The sequence below is a fragment of the Myiozetetes cayanensis genome, unplaced genomic scaffold, assembly GCF_022539395.1.
Source record: "Myiozetetes cayanensis isolate MyiCay16 unplaced genomic scaffold, myiCay2020 scf5-8, whole genome shotgun sequence".
NCBI classification, from domain to species: domain Eukaryota; kingdom Metazoa; phylum Chordata; class Aves; order Passeriformes; family Tyrannidae; genus Myiozetetes; species Myiozetetes cayanensis.
This window is the reverse complement of record NW_026087742.1, coordinates 33,280,878-33,301,103: the sequence shown is the minus strand read 5'-3', so window position 1 is coordinate 33,301,103 and position 20,226 is coordinate 33,280,878. Positions and strand designations below refer to the sequence as shown.

Below are 20,226 nucleotides of genomic sequence, written 5' to 3'. Positions count from 1 at the left end.
GAAAATTTACACAAGGTACCTTCAAGATAGTATGGAGAAGGATGTGGAGACCTGGAACCACCCAAATACAACATTAAAGAGACAGAGAGAGCAAGAAAAGAACGGAGTGATATTAATAATTTCAGCTTATATGTATATTTAATCTATGTTAACCAATTAGAGCATAAAAAATGTCATGATGGAAAATATCTTGCAGAAGAGGAAAATGCTAGAATCACTGTTCAGAAAGTATGTAGATGTGGTGCTCAGGGACATGGTTTAGTGGTGATCCTGGCAGTGCTGCATTAATGGTTCGACAGAATGATCTTGGAGGTCTTTTCCAACCTTAATGATTCTATGATTTAATGTATAGAGAACAGATAAAACATGAGCAAAAGAAAGATGCAACTTGAACTTTTAAAAAAATTAGAGCTACTGGGCAGATACTACTGTGTGATGCTTGATCACTGGCACACCATGCTATACGCAAAAATGCAGCATACAGGGGTGGATACAGGGACAGCTACACAGCAGGAAATCAGAAACATTGCCTAAGCATGTTAAGAGTTGGTTTCAGGAAAGCCAAAGCTCTGTTAGGGTTGAGGCTTGCCAGTGGTGTCAAGGTCAACAGGAGCTTTTACACCTTCTTTAGCAGAAGGGCTGAACAAAGAAAATGTGAGTCCCTTGTAGAATGGTACGGATGATTTAGTGACAGCAGAGGCAGATAAGGCTGATCAGCTCAATGCCTTCCTTGTCCCAGTCTTCACCAACGAAGTCTCCCAGAGTGCTGTGCTTGGAAATGTGGTTCAGGAATAAGAATGACCAGCAGTGGGTAAGGAGTGATTCGATCCATGCAGAACCATGGGATCTGATGAGCTGTGTCCAAGGGGATAGGGAGAACTGGTCAATGTCACAGGCAGACCTCTGTCATCTTTGAAAGAATCTGGAGATCAGGAGCAGTCCCTAATAACTGGAAATGTCAAACTCATCTTCTAAAAAGGTCAAATGATTTGGGGAACCACACACAGGTCAGCCTTCCTTTTGTGCCTCAGAAAGTCAAGGAGCAAACCAATTTGGATCAAATTTCTCCTAAAGAAAAGGACAAAAAGAGGACTGGGAACAGCAAGCACAGAATGACCATGTCTGGGAGACCTGATGACCATCTAGAATAAAATGACTGTGGATGAAAGCAAACACTGGATGTCATTTATCTTGACCTTAATAAGACTTCTGATTCTTGTATCTGGAAATATTCTTGTATCCACACTGTGGCATTGTGGTCTGGATGGATGGACAACTAATTGGGTAAAAGATTGGCTGGATATCAGCCTCAGAGGCTTGTGGTTAATGAGTTGTACTCTACCTGTAGGACAGTAAAATTGATCTAATCATAGTACTATCCATGATTAGATTTCTACTGTGGTGACCATATAGAAGTGTTCCAGGCAGGTTTAGCAGTATACTGTCCTTTAATAGACAGTGACTATCCACATCCATAAGAATGTTCATTCCTCACTTAGAAAAGACACCTCCTGGTTCCATATATGTTTTGGGGGCCTGTAACCCTTGTGTAAAGGGAATAAGAGCCATTTCCACTCCAGGTGACAAGGTATTCCCATCAGGCACCTTAGAGGGAATAGAAATAGGAAGCACATCCTTCTAACATTACTTTCTCTTGCTCTTAAGAGAAGCAGGATGACTTATAACACCTTCCAGTACATAAAGGGGGGCTACAAGAGAGCTGGAGAAGGACTTTTGACAAGGGCATGTAGTAATAGGACAAAGGGGAAATGGCTTTAAACTGACAATGGGTTGGTTTAGATTAGATATTAGGAAGAAATTCTTCCCTTTGAGGGTGTTAAGGCACATGTTGTCCAGAAAAGTTGTAGGTGCTCCATCCCTGGAAGTGTTTAAGACCAGGTTGGATGGGGCTTTGGGCAACATGATCTACTGGAAGGTGTTTCTGCCCATAACAGGAGGCTTGGAACTAGATCTTTAAGGTCCATTCTAACCCAAACTTTTCTGTGATTCTATGAGGCTATCAAAATTATTAAATCATTGTAATTTTAAGCTGCAAATGCACTGGAGTCCAACTGGAAATGCTCTCCCTCCATAAAAACATGATAGGCCTTCAGGAAATATAAAGAACAGCCCCCTTCTACAGAGCATGATTGCTCAGCAACCCAAAACTATAAAATCTAATTTTTTATTTTACCAAGCAAAATTACAAATTAATCAGCCATTAGTGAAATCTATGTCAAGCAAAATATTGGCAGAGGAAAGTTTAGCCTGCCTGGTAGATGGTTGCTTTTATCAGTGAAAAACACTAAGAAATCAGAAAATAAATTCTAAAATTAGTTAATGATCTCAAATAGTTTCAATTACTCTTGTAATTGGAGATGATTAGATTATTCTGTACACACTAGGAAAAAATAATTCACAGAAATACAGAATCTTTAAGTACCAGACTATCATGATTATCTAAAAAGTATTTATATTTTCATACAAGCACTTCTCCAGATCTAATTATACTAAAATACTTCTGTTGGTACTTCATTCTTCCAAGAATAGTCTGCACAGCTGATTTTATAAATGTTCTTACCCCATAAAGTCCTATTGCCATGTACAATGTGTGATTAGAGGTAAAGTTCAACAAGAAAAACATACCCAGTGTTTCACTTTGAGAGATTATAATATTTCTGGTGTAAATATCACTCAGAGAGAATCTTACTGAAGTATTTGACCCAAACATTAGCAAGTCTACTTTCTAGCAATACTCAAAGAGAGCACTAAGTGTTGTTTACCTGAGAATCTCTTGTGGGTGTAGCCTTTTTGTTATGTAATAAAGACACAATTACAAGAAATATTCCCTTTTGTTGACTGAAAAGATGAAATCCTTGACTTAGAAGGCTACATCTCTAGATCAGATTCCAATAACCTTGAATTGCTATCAGCTCATTTCCAGAACAGCTCTGCAGAGCACTGTAAACTCCATAGTTCTATTTTATTTTGTTCTGCCTCTCATAACAGAAATGGAGGAAAGCTTGGATATGTGACATGCTTTCAAAGAAAAGCATACAGTGATGTGTTTTCAATGGAGTTTTCTTCATGCTTTGTAGTTCCAGTACATTAATGATAAGTCAGAAGTCAAGAGAGAGAGACTAGATGATCCTTTTCTTCAACCTGCTGGGGTTTTCTTGTTTATGATACATCAGAACTACAACTAGAGCCTAGGTCATATTGATCTGAAACTGAAGCATTAGAAGTAATCTTCTGATCCCATTAGAAAAACTGCCTCTGGTGAATCTCCTTTTCCATTTGACTGCAATAGAAAAAAAATCCAACTGCTTTTCACACTATCTAATTCAGAAATTTCAGACAAAGTTTGATGTCACACTCTTCAGAGTTTGGTGACTGAAAGAGTCTGAGATGATTTATTCAAAATCTATTTATCTCCAATAACTGTAAGGGGGTGTACTATAATGGATAAACAGCTCATTGTAGTGCTTCAGCATCACTCCATATCTCTCTAACAATAACTGTGTATCTTTAGGTCCTAAATCCCTGCAGAATCTGGGGTCCTCATTTCCAGAATGATACCACTCTTCTCCCTGGAGAAAGAACTCAGATAGGATAGAAAATTCTTTGTGTTCTTTAAACAGGCAGAGCACTTCTAAACAGTAACCTGAAGTAAAATACTTGCTAGCACTGGGATTTTTGTCTGAGCTATGGCAGCGTAGGACTCCTTGAGTCACACCACATTACCATTAGTTCTATTGACTGCAGATGGATGCTATTGATTTTGTAGAAGATGTAATTATTACGGAATGTTTAATAAACACGTCTAAAGTATTTCCCATATTCCATATACTTGTTGGTCTGCTCTTCCTACATCTAGTAAAATTCCATTTCAAATTGATGCCCCCTGTAGCTCTGGAATATATTTAGGGCTCAAGGCAACTAGTAGAAAAATGAATGCAAATCTTCTGTGTAACATGATGGAGTATATAGTGCATTTCCAGAGACAGAACACCTAAAGTGCAATTGCAGCAACTTAATATTTTATAAAATTTCCTAAAAAAGCAGCATTGAAACCTGAGCATAATTGAAGTGTTCTTTCCTAAAAATTCAGATGCCAGTAAACTAAGTAGGGATTTTCCTTTTTGCTCATCTTAATGAAAATTAAAAGCTGTTGCACTGAAGCAAGGAAATAATAGCAATTAAGAAGTTTTGATATTCTTTAAGGGACCCTTATAAGCAACATTTCCAAATGAATGACTGCGTGCTGGTGGTGCAGCAAATAGACAAAGGCAGATAAATTGATCACTGAGGAGAAGAAATTTAAAAGAAATCCATGTATGTCTAATAATGTTCAGTTTAAACATATTCTAAATTTTAGCATCAAATAATAATACAAATTAAGGTTAAACTACAACCCTGAAACATCAGAAAATTAAAAGATGATTGCATTAACACAGTAGCTAGAATAAAAAGTTATACTTATTGGTCTATGTGAAAAGGCAGCATATCCTTCAGATATTTAAATAAATTCTCAGGCATTTGATGAATGAGATCAGATTTATAGGAATGAACAGTTATTTGCCACTAAATTAGTGAAACTCACTTGACTGCCAGGTTAAATATGTGTTTTGCATGGAAGCTTATAACCTGTGGTTACAGCATGTGCATCAGGAGATGTAGTGAGCTGTGAACTCAAAACTGACCCATCAGCTTCTAGCAGTAACCACTGACTGGACAGTAAGCCCAACACAGAAATTGATACGAAGTGTGTAAGGGTCCACTTCTGTTAATTTGTATTTTGTTTTTCTTACTGATATTCTAATTAATTGTTAAAGTATAAGTAGATGAATAGATTTTCAAAGACTTATCATGAAAATTCATGACCAGTTCAGTTTTTGCTGAAAGATCTGCTAAAGTTCACAAGGCTTTCAGTATGAATCCAGAGGCAAATATCAATGATGAAGGAAGAATTCTGATTTTTACTGCTGGAATATCTCATGATTCTGGCTTAAAACAGGGTAAAGACTGATGACTCTAACTGCAGTTTAGTTGGGGCTAACTTTAGCAGAATGAAACCTATGTGAATCAGATCTGATGAAGCGCCATGCACTGAAGCGATGCTGTTACTCAGAACCCTGGTAGAGGTTTTAGGAACCTTGTTCTGACATTGCTAATGTCACTGTAGCTCACCATTTTTTCTCTAAAGAATGGCAGGTGTAATATCAGGACCAGACACTAGAGTCCTAAACAATACAGAGTATTAAAATCTAAATTATTTAATAATGTGATGAATTTGTTATTAAATTAATAACAGTGATGTTATTGAAATGTGTCTGTAATGTCATATCTGGATGAAACATTGAGCAGAATAACTTGGAGAGCAAATATACTTTCCAGGAAATCTCATAGGACGTTACATCTGCAGCTTGTCCCTGCAGCAGAGCCTTCTTGCCACAATAACTCTCAATGGATATGGCAATTCAGTGACAGCCAGTATAGAAAAGGAAAAATCACTTTCATTGCTTATACTGAAAGGGAGATTGCATTTTGAATCTGCAAAGGGTGTTAGAAACATTGCTTCTACCATGTTTTCTGAAGTGCTACTGAAAATGGGTTTGATTCTGCCTAGTCTCACTTTGGTTTCAAAATGGGTTCTGTTTCCTTGTACAGAAATACATGAAGAAAACACAGACATCTTTTAAAACTAAACTTTACTTTTTACAAGAATAGTTCCTGAAGTATTCTCAACAACATGGAAAATGACAGACAAACAATCTGACTGGCTGGGTACAGAGGGGAACAGCTGAAAGCACTGAAATATCACTTTGCATCTTGAATCATCTGCAAGAAAGAGGCAAAACACTGCTTAATGGCAATTAGGTTGTTCTTCCATTTTATCATTGATAACCTATGATCCTTTTCTGTACAAATTGTCTTACAGTCTCTGCAGAAAGGAGTAATTACTATGGTGGGTCACTGTAGCCTCTATCTGGATTGTAAAATGTCTCAAGGACATCAAGAAGAAAAAGCCTGGCTGCAGAGATAGTGTTTTTAAAAGAAAAAGAAAAATTACAGATATTTTTGGCTCCCAGAACAAAATAAATATTAATACTTTTTTTGAAATGGGTAGGGTATGTATCACGAGCAGCACCTGAAGATAAAAACTATTCCAACATGACATAACTAAAATCTAAGTGGTTAGAAATACGAGGTTATAAAAAACCCTAAACCTTCTATGTTGTCAAGTAACTGTTTCTGTCCTAGTTTTCTTTTGCAAAGCTTTCTGCTGCTGCCCACTATGCCAGAACCCTTTTGAACAAGTAGAAGGAAGATGTGGGAGCAGTAATTGCAACACATTTTTGCTTTCTCTGTAAGCAGGGATTTGTATAGGAGTAGGTATTATGTGTTGCTAAGCAGGTGTGTTGGGTAAAGGAATATGGTTGCCTGCAAGGTCAATCAAAAAGCATAAGAGATAGAATCTATGGAAAGTGGATGTTTAGTTATTATAATTCCTATTTAATGAGGAACATCTGGCAAATTCTTCAACAGATAACTCTGATAGTCTTCTTTTATTTGCTACATTTGTAGCTAAAGCAATTAGAGTAAGAATTTGCAGAAGTGTGAGCCACAATGAGAGTCTTCACAAGAGACGAAGTTGGAGACATGGCAGAATGCAGAGGCACACACATATACATAGACACACAGTGATATGTTAATCTCTGAAATAATCTTTTACTCCATTTGTTCTGAATATGAGGTACATTAAGAGAGGATCAAATCCTATTTGTCGAGACTGGTGTACAAGAGGGACAGAGACAGGGCAAGCAGTGCAAAACCTGCACTGGTGCAGCAGCCTGCTGTGACTGGCATGCTGAGCTGGGTCCCCTTGGACACCAGCTTTAAGTATCGACCAGCACCACACAACCACCACTCACAGCAAAAATAGTAAACTAGCTGCATCTAAACCAGGGTCTATCCTTCATGATGTCAGTGATGCCTGAGAGAACCTGATCTTTCTGATCCAGTACTTTTTTCCTTGTTACAAGAGTGGAGTGGCAGTGAATGGCAGAATATACTGTGTTGGAAGGGACGCACAAAGATCATCAAGTCCAGTTCTTAAGTGAATGGTCTGTATCGGGATTGAACCCACATCCTTGGTGTTACGAGCACCATACTCTTACCAACCAAATGGAGTTCCTGAGGAATTCCCTATGATCCCCAACTCAGGTTGGCAATTCCCCACATATTCCTAGGCTCACCATAGCATTAGTACAGTAATTTCTATTTCTAATGAAAAGTAAAAGGGTCAGAAAAGCCCAGGGTCCCACTCAGCCTTATCACTTAACTTGGCTGGCCTGCCTTCTCATAGATGGACTTCCTAGCAGTAAGATGAAAGATTCTCCTCATTTATCTTTATTGAAAGAAACTTTGAATGGGAATTCCCACTGCTCATTTCAGCAGTGTTATGTCCTGTTTCAACACTGTTCTCAGCTTTGTTTCAACACTGCTGATTTGGAGAGCCTGTTCTACTGTGGCTTTATGACTTTTCTGTAGAATACTTCAGGTAGAAAACTCTTCAGTAGAGCTAAGCATCTTACTTCTTTCTCCCAAACTGGCCAGTGTGCTGTGTGCCAATGCACATATTTAGATTTCCAACATTTAACTGTATTCTCACAAGCTTTTGTTTCAGTATGCTTTCTTCTCTGTGTCTGTGGTCTAACCTACTGTCTTGTACTTTTCCAGTTGAGAACTGCACAAACTGACGGTGTCCTATTATAGCTGTTGACATGGAAACATCATAAGCCACTATTTGTTGGAAAAGACTGCTTTTTTACATAGAACAGACACAGCTTAAATGCATGTTTTGCTGACTCACTTTCAGCCATTTTAAGCCACAGACAGTTTATCTTCGCTTTCACCTCGCCCCTGCTCTGCACCAATGGATCATGTTCTGAGTCTCTGCTTAGAAATGAGGCTGAAACTGTGTCTATCTTGGTTATAAAAATTTCAAACAAATCATATTCCCACATGTGGCCAAGATCCTCATCCTCATCATCTTCTGGCTTGCATATTATTCTAGCTGACACTTTATAGTCTCCGAAGCAGAAAGCAGGCAGTCACTCCAGGGAACTGGAAAGCACAATATATGTGCGATGAAAAGCTATTAAAGCATCTCTTAAAAAAAGAAAAAGGTGTGTTGCTTAAGCATATTACCTGTTCTGGGACATTATTTCAATAACTTATGAAACAGAGTAATAAGGAAAATGGCCAGAAGTATGTACTACTTATGCTTTCTGAAGTTGCTAATAGAAAAGCTGTTTCGGCAGGCATTAATAATTCAGCACTGAGGACATGATTCCAGGTTTCAGCCAGTTATTTAAAATCCAACAAGTTTTACTTATATTATAAAGATAAAATGAATTAGGTAAGTATGGCTTTGATAATGAGCTGCTTTCTATTCTGTATTCTATTCTGAACTTTAGGCAGAGTTTATTATCTCAGATTACTGTAGGCTGTCCTTTAAGCCAGTCCTTTGAGGTGCTCATTTCCACATGCATTAGCTCGCAATTTTGAACACAAAGTAGTCAATGATGTGCAAAGCCACAACCACATGGAAATAAATCTCCTTTTTGTCCCTTTTCAAGACAACTGGAGAAACACTGATTAAAGGCTGGGCTGCTGGTCCATACTGCAGCTAACAGTGCATTGCACCGGCATCTCTGGAAGGAATTGGGTGAACTCATTTCATACCCAGTACCTAAGAGAAGTAGATATGATAAACATGAAGATGTGAAGGAAAGAGCTGGTGTCAGACGCAGAGATGAGACTGTTTGACTGATGTGTTTACATCTTTAGTTTTCACTCTCCATTAACTGCTTCTTCTTTGTCTGTTAAATTTCATTAAAAATTGCAAACAAACCTCATTTTTCCTTAGCTGTTCATTAGTATCAACACTGCAAAAAAGTATCAGATGAATAAGAAATGTAGTAAGTGTTAGGAAAAACTGTAGTAGCTTATGAGGTAGCTAATAGTTTCAACTGACTATATACCAAATAAATCAATTTTCATAGTCCTAGGTTATTGGTGAGACATAGTATTGTATTTATAACATCACACTTCAGGCTGTTTTTTTTAGCACCAGCTCCCGCTGACATCAGTGAGAGGCCACCATCAAGAAAACCCCCAACAAAATGGTGTCTCTCCAGATATTCTCTGTTCTTCAATTTTCAGGTGAAATTTTTAATTTCTCCTTTACTCTGTTCTTAGCAGAAGAATGATGAACACGGTAATTTTTGTAAATGTCTCTAAGCATATAACCAGTTTGAATTTTGTAAGAAAATATTACATTTGCTTTGTCAAAGACAAGAGTTGGTGTCATCTTCCTTCTTCCTTCTACAATTTAGATGTTTTTGCTCTAAACATGACATTCAAAGTAATAAATAATAACTACTGGATTTATTGTCCATTGCCTTAGGTGATTCTTGTATTCCAGTATATCCCTCATCCTTCGCTGTTCTTCTGTGTTTCTGATAATTAAATGAAGACCTGAGTGAAGAGTTTTTTGGTGATACTATTCAGCTTCTAAACTTCCCCCTAGGGAAAAGGTCTCCCAAGCACACAGAGTGACCCTCTTCGCCTTGAAACATAAAGATTTACACTATTTCCTTGGTTTTGAATTTGAGCAGCTCTCACTGAAGCCGGTGAGAATATAAGTGCCAGGAGGATCTGGAAAAAATTTTATGTTAAGAGGAAGAACTGCTAAAAAGTAGTAACTGAATATTCAGAAACTCAACCAGTATGTGTGGAATGAGAAATGTCCCAAGCAGGTTTCAGTTTTCCAGTCTTAAAAGGAATTTCAAGTTCAATAAGCCATTTCAGGACTGTAGTTTATGTGTGTACCTATCCGGCCATTTCCAAACATGTCTGCATTATGCCTTTTATGACAAATTTTCTGAATGCGTGTTTTCACTCTGCTGTAATTTGGACCACTCAATTGACTAGTAATCTGAGGTAGTTGAACAAATTGTACTAAAATTCCACTTTCCTCCACTTACTGTTCAGTAAAGGGAATTCTAATAGTTCTATCATGCCATTAAAGTACAGGCATGGCTATGCAAGCTATAGCTATTTCCTCATTAAAACAAAAAAATAATGTCTAGGTGCCAAACGCAGTCACATTTGCTCTCCAGAAATCTGGATTGACCTACAGTGCTCTGAATACTGAAGGAAACTACAGTGAGATGCTGGAGTCACAAACTCATCCAGCGTGATGACCACGCACTGAGCATGTGTGGATCCTCAGTAGTGCTAACTAAAGTGACAAATGAATTCAGAAGGAATCCTGGGGGATAAGAATATGGGAAACAAACTAGCTTAATTAAAAACAAGACTGTCAATGTTTCAAAGATACATTGCAGAAGAATGCACAGACAACAGTCAGAGAGCCTGATGTTACAGCTTCTTCTAGGTATGCATATGAATACCCTGTGTGTGTGTGTGTGTGTGTGTATGAGAGTGAAAGAGAAAGATTTTCAGTGTGGGTGGGATTCAGGTCACACAACTTGAAGTGTCTCTAATATAAATGTTTACATCTCAGCTAATCACCTGAGGCTCCTTCCACTCAACTGTGAGAAATAGACATTTTTAGGGCATGATTCGCCTGAGCAATTTTCGATGTCTACTTCTGGATGAGATGAATTGTACTCTGAAAGTGCCAAGTTCACTCCACTGACTCAGGAGAGATACTAGACAACTAACTAGCTTAAGTGAAAAATTTTGCAATGTGTATGTAGATATAGCATGTATTTAAAACTAACATATCCAGTTGGATTTTCTTTATATATATATATATACACACACAGACATTTTTCAAGAAAAATATTCTCTCTTTGTTAGGAGTATTTAGTTATGGTCATTTCATACATCTCTCCAGTTCCCTCAGTACCTTCTTCTGAAAACTCATGATGCATATGTATCTTTATCATGTTTCTCCTTCCACTCCTATACAGCAGAGCTTTCCATCACCCAGTCTGATATTAACGTGTTCAGGTTTCACTACTGCGATGTCTCCAAGAGCTGCATTTCTCATGTGGATTTCAGACTGCATTGCAACCAGCTGTGCAGCTTCCCAGGAGGATTTTGCCCATGGAGCCTTAACCTGAAGTTCAGTGGCCTGTGGGGGTTCACTGCCTCAAAGATGACAGGGAGATGGAACAGTGGCTTTAACAATCATTGCATAAAACCAGCACCAGATATCAGATTCAGTCTTCACAAACTGCCTCAAACAAACTTCAGTTGTAACTCTGCAAATTTCATAATTGAGAATTTCTAAGATTTGTTGAAAATCAAAGTCTCTCTAGTGAAAGTTGTCCTTGCCCATGGCAGGAGAATTGGAACTAGATGATCTTTAAGGTCCCTTCCAACCCAAAACATTCCATGATTCTATGAAACAGCAACCTGCTAATTTCTAAGTTCAGGATATCTGTATAAAGGTGTCTAAAACCTAATGTAGAATTCATTGTACTGGGAATCAGAGTAAACAACCAGAAGCACCTCAGCCATGGCTTCTGTTTTGCTGCTGCTAAGTTGCTATGGAAAATCTTCAGATTCTTGTTCCTCACGGCTCAATAAAAATGAACCAGAACAAATTAATTTTTAACACATAACACTCTGTGTTTGTATAGCACATATCTATCAAAGCTATGAAACACTAATTCCAGCTAGAAGAAGATGGAAATATACTGGAGTAAGAGGCACCTCTTTGCACTGTGTACAGTTTTTATAAATAGTGCAGCATGGAACAAAAACATTGATCGTAAGCTTCTTCATCTTATTAGGAACAAGCTCTGCCCTGGGGCCCACATCCCCCTTTAGCCTTCCTCGCACAGTGGAGAGGCAGCTGCAGAACCACATTACAGCTGGATCCAGTCCTGCCCCAGCCCTGATTTCCACTCCCACTTTTACAGCCAACTGTACCATTCATATTGTGCAGATATATTTGAAAGAAATGCTGAAGTTGAAATATCTGCATTTCAGTAATCTGAATCAGTCCCTTCATACAGGGCAACAAGAAGCCATTATGAAATGGAATGATGTTTGGTCACTGAAGGTACTGAACAGATTTTAAACAGTGAAGTGGCAATGAAAGTGCTGGGGAGGGTGTGAAACCTTTGAGTTTTTTCTGCAGAATGTGATACATCTCCACAGTGACTGTTTGAGGCTTTGGACAACTGGAGTTTTTAAATATAAACATAAATGTTATTTTAGAAACTGTTCAGTTTGAATAAAGGTTAAAAGGTGCAACGACTCTTTATTCTAAGATTTTCTAATAATTTTTCATCTGTAAACCAACAACAGACTCTAAGACAGCAGTCAGATGATTCCTGAAAACCTTTTCTTTGTATGTCTAGTAGCAATTACTGAAGTATCTACTTTTTACCCTCACAAATCTAGCAGAAGTACTTTAGGCTCAGGAGGAACCTAGTAAATCAACAGGAAAAACCTTTAAGCTCTCAGTTTCCTCCAAAGCTTTGCAATTTTATATTAAAGTTTCAGTGGCTACTCGAATTCACAAAACTTTTTAAAGGACTGCACTTCTGTGATGCTTAACTCTTCAAAAGCCTGTCATGTTCCATAGGGTGTGAGTTAAGTAACATGATCTGGCATTTCCTAATAGTAGCAACAGTAACCACACGTAGCCTGAAAAATTTGACTATTGATACAAACGAGGAAGGATAAAGCAAAGCATATACTTATTTCAAGACAAACAAATATAGAATCTCACAAGATCGAATTTTAAAACCTTGAGGCAAAAAGACAAAAAGGAAGACATGAATTTGCATATGAACCAGTGAAGACCCTGCTATGTATAGATATAGCACAACATTTAGCTGGTGATGGGTTTGTTTACTTTCCTCATTCATCATGAGCTGATGACTGAATTCCAATGACTTCTAAATAATAATAGCTGAATTTTTTTTAGCCTATTACTTCAGTTATTGAATTCGATTTAAATTGATTCACTTTCACAACCAAATAAAGCACAAAAATAACATTTTCTATGTTTCATATCGGTTCAATTTCTGCTTTTCTTTCTGCATTTCTTTTCCTCAGTAGAGAGGTTTAGTGACAAATAGGTTTTGGGTCCCCAAAAGGATTAACAGCACTTCCTACTGCTCCATTCTCCCCTGAAGTGTCACACTTTGCCTTTAGTGTTGTGAATTTTCTGATGACATCCCAAACAAAGATACAGGGTCTGTGATACAAAAAGAACAGGTAGCAGTAAAAAAAAAATAATCAGGAAATTCCTGGGAAATATTCCAGGAGGCATTAGAAGGACAGATTGAGATAAAGAAAGAAAAAAATAACAAAAATCCGAGACACAAGAGTATGCACAGATAGATCATGTCAAAGAGCTACTCAGTTTCTCCGAACAAATAATTCTTGATCTTTCCTGTGTTTTATAAACTTTTTAAGTGTGACTTTAAATTGCTTTCAGCTGTCTACTTCTAGTCTTACATTCAACCCTTTAATCCATATTACATTTTACTTCACTTCATTTAATTTAATATCTTTCATATATCTCAATGCTATGCTATTTTTGCAGGGGCAGGATGGGAAAATCACAGACTGTAAGTTAACAAAGAAACCCTGCCTGCATCCACTGGCATATCTGTAGTCTTTCTCATCCTCTTTTGCTGGCTTTTCTGTGAGCAGATAATGACACATTTTCAATTACTGCAACCTATATAGATCTTAATTTATTTCCCTGTGCTGCCTGGAGTATAGTTATTTACTTTGATTGAGCTGTCTAGCTAAAAAAAAAACACCCCATCTATGCTTGGCATATTCAGTGAAGGACAGCAGAATCACTACATCATACAATACTACATACATACACTACAAAGAAAAGAAAACTGCAAACTTGAATCATGAACTTGGCATTACAGCTACAGATTTACAGCAACATATGGTAATTTCCCTCTAGTTCCCTTGCAGACGCTGACCAAAATAATCTATTGAAAGAGACATGTCCTGAGTTGTAAGAATAGAAACCAAATGCTAGATCTCAGCTTTTTACATGGGTTCCTGTCTGTAAAGATTTCATCCATAAAGAGAAAATTTTCTTTTCTGAAAACAGGCACATTTTTGAACAAATATTTATTTTTTCCTTAGTGCCTGAGACATAAACTACCTTTGTAATTATTGTGTACAAATTGAACTAACAGTGCCAGGCACAATGCTGCAGGTGTTGCTGTACTACAAACACATTACAATAATATGTAAAATACAAAGCCTCTCAAACAGACTGCTCAGACATGGACACAGCCACTTGTGCAGGTTTGACTGCAAAAATATATATGCTAACAAAGGTGACTGAGGCTTTTGTGGTTTTCTGCTTCAGAGGTTTGGGGCATTTGTTGGAACAACTCTGGAATAAAAGAACAGATTTTGCATTTATGGTTTGGCAAGTGCTATTTAGATAAGCAGCTAAGACATCAAAGACTCCTGCAGTGAAGCACCAGGGCATAGCAGCTTTAGTGAGACAGACCACAGCCAGACCTCATAAACGAGCAGAAAACCAGGCTCATCGGTGCACACGGAGCAATACTGTAGAGAAAAACTAGGCTAGTCCAGATGTAGTATAGATATCTGAGCTTGGCTCAGTGTACAAGTTAATAAGCCTCAGTTCTCAGCAGAGCTTACCAGGTCAATACTGATCCAGGAGTAATTTAGCTTTGCTGCAGTTCAAACCAGTAAGTTGTTCAGGACCCTGTGTAAGCCCTTTATGTGTACACTGATGTGGCAGGAGGGCCTACCTAAAAAAGGTCTAGAATCCAATCATGCATAATTAATTCCTTTTTGCTAGCTTCAATATAATTGCTTCAATAATTGCTCCAATATAGTGCACTATCCTATCTTATGCTATACTACTCTGTAGTAAATAATTCTGATTAAGATCTTTTGTCTGATCATTTGTAATAATAAATGATTCATTTTATATAAATACTCTCATCTTGCCAATCATTAAAACCTGCAGGACAAAAGTGATTCAATCACTCCTCTGTAATTCCTTACATTTAAACTGTTGACACAATCCAAGGCTAAGATTGGCTTCAGCTGCACCTGGGCTCCTCTCTGAGAAGGAGTTTAGAAAGCAAGGGTGTCTTTCTGCACCTCATGATTTAATGGCAGGGCTTCTTTAATAAATTTTTTATAAACCTTCTACACCCGTGATAACCAGAATTAACCTGAAGTTGCTGGCTTGGACTTCTTGCAGCACTGCTCCCCACATTTTGATTTCCTTGCCTACCTTAAGCAAAGCAAGTTTGGATCTACAATCCCTACACATCCAATTGTAGCTTTTCATGAAATGCATATTCAAGGAGCTGACCAAAGCTCTTGACAACAAAGTCATTCTGTGTTTGGTCTGGAAAAAACCCAACTAATTCAGGTCAGAGAAGGTTAGAGATGCATTGAAAACCAGAACAGTTCCAACCTGACCTTGCCCAACACCAAGACCACTGGTAACAGTGATCCATATCCTTTCAGTCTTTTGTTTTTTCTGGCAACAGTACCAATTAGTACTTTATGTGATTGCTGCCCACCAGAATAAGACCATTCATGCTAACACTTAAGTTTTCCCTTCCTTCTCTGCTACCTTACCCTTCACACTGAGAGCATAATGACAAAATGTAGAATTTAGCCTTAATTGGATCTCTGCAATGTTATCACCTGAATTAGCTCCCCTGTGAATAATTATCACTGCCTAGAGGCTGACAAATTGCTTCCCTCTACTTCATGATTGTCAGGAATTTCAAATTATATGCTGAGCATGGGGAGGTGGGGGGGTGAAAATGAAAGCCTAGAGAAGCATAATCATAAAGTTTATTAAAATACTTGGCACAGAGTTCCAAAGTCTCCATGAGTCCCAAAAGGTGTAAGAACTTTGCCAAGGCAACTGGGCAAATACCAGTCTTTCACCCAGCAAAGACTACGGCAATAGACTTGTACAGTTAAAGCGAAACTGCAACCACTGCTCACAGTTAGGCAGTTCACATGTTATTAACTACCCCATGTAAGATATGTACACCAACTTGTTTACCATCTCATCTGCATATTTGATCTTGCATGGTTTCTTTGCAGCATAGACTAATAGAAGAGTAAACATATGCAAGGCAATAGCAGCAGATTGTTATGCATTTAGGAAAGCATATAACATTCTTGCATTGTAAGAAAAAGGTCTTGGTGAAACAGTGCTCTTTCTGAGAACAATCATTCCCTGTCTGGGCAAGACCTCACACAGAAACACATAGCGTCATTATACCACAATATCCATCTCAGATATGGAAAGACCTGACAACTGGGAAGAAATTTTTATCTCATAAACCCAAATCACTATAAAGGTATAATGCTCCAAAAATTACTTGAAGCAGTCAGATTAAGCAACAGGGCAAATAGGGCTTTTACCCAATTTTCACATTAATGCTGCTGTGCTTGTAAGATTGATGCATTTCTCAGTTCATTTCAATGCAGCTTCTCAACTTCTTTCCCATCTTGCTGAACAACAACACGTGTCAGGCATAGACAAGGTAGCTGCCGACATATTCCCAGAGGAAAGCTTTTCCTGCTTACCTGACATACAGTGACCTCTTCTGATTAGTCCTCAGGGATCCAGACCCAGAACTCATGCTGTGATTCATCATCTGCTCACGCAGGTCATGGATTTTTGCCTCAAATCGAGCGTACTCTGAGGAGATAAGAAACACCCAGAGAATAAAGAGATATTTTAGTTTTCTTGACCTATATAATCATTAGGGCTGCTAAATGCAAATTAATATCAAATTAATGAATGTAAGGCATGTCCTGAAAATGGAGGTCTAACAGGACCTTGCATTAAAGTATTATCTTAGGTAAATATATGTCCTCCTTACTGTGGTACCTGAACATTTCAGCACTGACTAAGTGAGGAGTCAGATTGCTAGAGCCACTGAACTGCAGTTTCAGGAAAGGAAAGGAGGTTCTAAGTGTGTTACCAAATATCTTTCAGTCTGTGGAAAGGATGTTGAGAGCAGTTTTCCACTGTGTCATTCCTCCTTCCAAACAATCTGATACCTTGTTAGGGGCAGTGGGGTGGTGCACCGAATTTACTAATGAGTCAAGCATTTACTGTAAAGTCCCATCAAACTGAAGGAGATATCTCCAAGTCTAGTTATCCCCACAGCAGCTCTCAAATCATTATATGAGCAATTAGCTACCCTATTTACTCTGCCCACTGAGTAAACCACTGAGGTTTGAGCTCTGTTTCTTTTAAATAGGTGGAGACATAACTTGGTCTCAGTTTGGGTGATCCCCAAAATGCCAAATCTAAGCTGCATAAGGATGGCACAAAACTACCTCCCTCATCTTGCTCTGCTGCAGAGCTCTGCTGGCAGCTTTGTAAAATGTCGTGACATGTTGACCAGCAACATGGGATCAGCACTGGAGCAAGAATTCAGCTAGAGGTGTATCATCTGTTAAGGCTCCTTGCTGACAGGACACAGCCCTCATACAGCCTGGTCTATGGTCCCTCCTGCTGCTCATTGTGTGACCTAATGGGTTGAGTTTTGGTTTGCAAGAGGAAAGGCTGAAGTTTTGGAGACAAACTCTAATTCCTTGTAACTGACAATGTAGAGGCAATGCTCCAACCACACAGAGAGTCATATTTCAACCTAAACTTAGGAAATCTACTGATGTGAGCTAGAAGACAAACTTCAGAGGGTGTACACAATACATTTCAATGAGTCAGTGACACTTTGAAGAGTAAGATGTTGCAGACTGATGCCAGCAAAGAGGAGATGTTTCCTGCACCTCAGTGTTTTATTCCACTGATGCCTTCAAAAGAAGGATCCCTTTCGCCACAGAAAGAGCTAGAGCACGAGTAAAACAGCTATGCAAGGTTTCCTCCCTTAAAGGCTGGAGGTACACCCCACCAGATCACACCACCTCTCAGTTTAAGCAAACAAATCTTTACAGGGTATTTATAACCCATTGGCCCGCATCCTGTTAGTTGCTGTTCGAGCTACAAGAGAACACTGTAAGACAGCAATATTCACATTTTCTCCTAGCAGAAATCTCAGCATTACTTTTGTTTGATCATTTGCTGTTCCCACTGGCTCAGTTCCCAGAATGTCTAGTTGCTTTGCAATAACTAATTCATTTTATTCAATATTCTTTAACTTTTCATTGGATAAAAACACCAGACCTTTGCAAGGTCCCACATTTTGCATAGGCACTAACTACCTTCAAGCTGGCTTAGCAGAGTGATTCGATTTGGGGGTTTGTGTTTGGGCTTTTTCCCTTCCTCTTCCTTGACGCATTTTACCTCCCTTTACCTATCTTCCATTGACCTTTCTTGGCATTACCCACTCAAGCGTGTTAAGTGATAGTGGCTACTTTGCTAGTCAGCTGGGAACAACTGCTGTGGTATAAGACTCTTCAGTCTTCCCACATACCTATGACTTCACTGACTGCAACTGAAATTCTGTATGTCAGGAGAAGAGACACTCCTACATGCAGACAGTATGTTAGATTTATTCTGTTGCTTGTTTCTTGCTCATTTCATTCACCTAGAGTACATCTTTAAACTTCTCAGAGATTTAAAAGCCCAAATCCTCAGTGGAACTAAGGCTCCCACAAACCTGTGTTGTTTTTTTTAAGCAGAGTTTAGTTTTGTAATGTTTGTCCCAGTGTAGGATTTGAGTTTGCTCTATGTGAGTCATATTTGTTCTAATCCCCTGCTTTAGAATTTATTTAGTAAATAATCTTCTTCTGAGTAAGGCTTTGTTTAGCTTATATTTCATTATAACAAATCTAACATTTCTTCTTGGCAAATAGGAAAGGTGATCTTAAGTACCAAAAGCTTGTGTTTCTCTTCCTCATATAGTATCAGTCCTATGTATATAGACAGAATATTACAATTTTAAGGGTTGTTACTAGGTCTCTTTCATTTATGGTGGCTACACTCTAAAAATCAGTAAACGTACAGTGTAACTCAGCTTCTTTGATGTTTTACATCTGGGCAAAGCTAAAGATATGAATGATCTACAGTAGAGCAACTTTCTCTTTAATAAACAACCACATCCCAGGCTGACTCTGTACGTGAGATGTGGGAGTAACTCCCAGATTTAGACACCAATCTGGAGACTGAGAAGTGAGGACTGGAAATCTGACTCTCTCTAGCACAGCATTCAGCTATTTGCAACATCAGCTCATGAGATACTCAAATGACTACAGCTTGGTCAGATGATGATATTATCACCTGTGTTCTGATGTCAGACCACACTTGTAATTTAACTGATTTTAACACTGTAAATTTATTCTAAATTCAGTAATCTCTCTTTTTTTGGAAGACCTCTTGAAACTACAACACATCTTAAAATTGTCTAATATGAGTGTGATGGAAGTTCAGGGTTCAAGCTCTTGCTCCATGTTTGATAACAAAAATTACTGAAGTACTAATGGTATTCTGTTCCTTTGTGTTCTTGAGATGTTTTTTCCTTTGGATTGAAATACATAGATAATTTGAAAATAACCAATTTTATGGGGCTATATTTTTCCACAGTACCTTCTTCATACTTATGCATGAAAAATAGTGACATGTAACCTTGTCCCTTCCTCCTGACAAATGCCTGGACCAGAAAGTGGAATGGCCATCAATACAGCCAGTATTTAACCGAGCTCAGATCAACTTCTTTAAACTCAGCTCTCCTAGTTCTATGGACTCCGAGATAGTATAGTGACAGCTGCATTTGAAATGTGAACAGAAAAAGAACAGTGATACTCTACCATCAGAGTAGTTCTGCCTACTGGTAAAAGTCCTTTTCTTAACACTTCTTTGTGAGTGTGGTCGTTCCAGGGGAGCTGATTCCTAATAGCTTTGCATTTGCTAGGTGTGAATACGGGCAGTGCTAAAGTGCAGAAAAATATTTCATGCTTCCTTTGAATTCAGCATTGGACATGAATAACACACTTGTAAGGCTCCTCCACAATTAAATGGACACTAAAGTTGCGACATGATGACAAAAAATACAGTTAAAGCTGATTCACTAATTTCATGCTCTTTCAAGAAAGGGAGAACAAAGAACATGTTGCTGCTGGAATGCTTAATTAGCAAAACTTCCTAAATTTGACTTACTAAGATCCATCTGCAATGATCCTACCCATTGCCTGATTCACTAATGATCT

At 38.2% G+C, this 20,226-nt stretch overlaps 1 protein-coding gene across 25 annotated transcripts in view; it reads right to left on the bottom strand.

Moving 5' to 3' along the window:
• Positions 1–20,226, bottom strand: part of DLG2 (discs large MAGUK scaffold protein 2) — a 996,215-nt gene that overhangs the window by 76,217 nt on the left and 899,772 nt on the right. For all 25 annotated transcript variants that reach the window (XM_050332274.1, XM_050332275.1, XM_050332276.1 and 22 more), the window contains one exon: positions 16,636–16,750. In XM_050332274.1, coding sequence (XP_050188231.1) covers positions 16,636–16,750 — 115 coding nt within the window. The remainder of the gene's footprint in view (positions 1–16,635; positions 16,751–20,226) is intronic.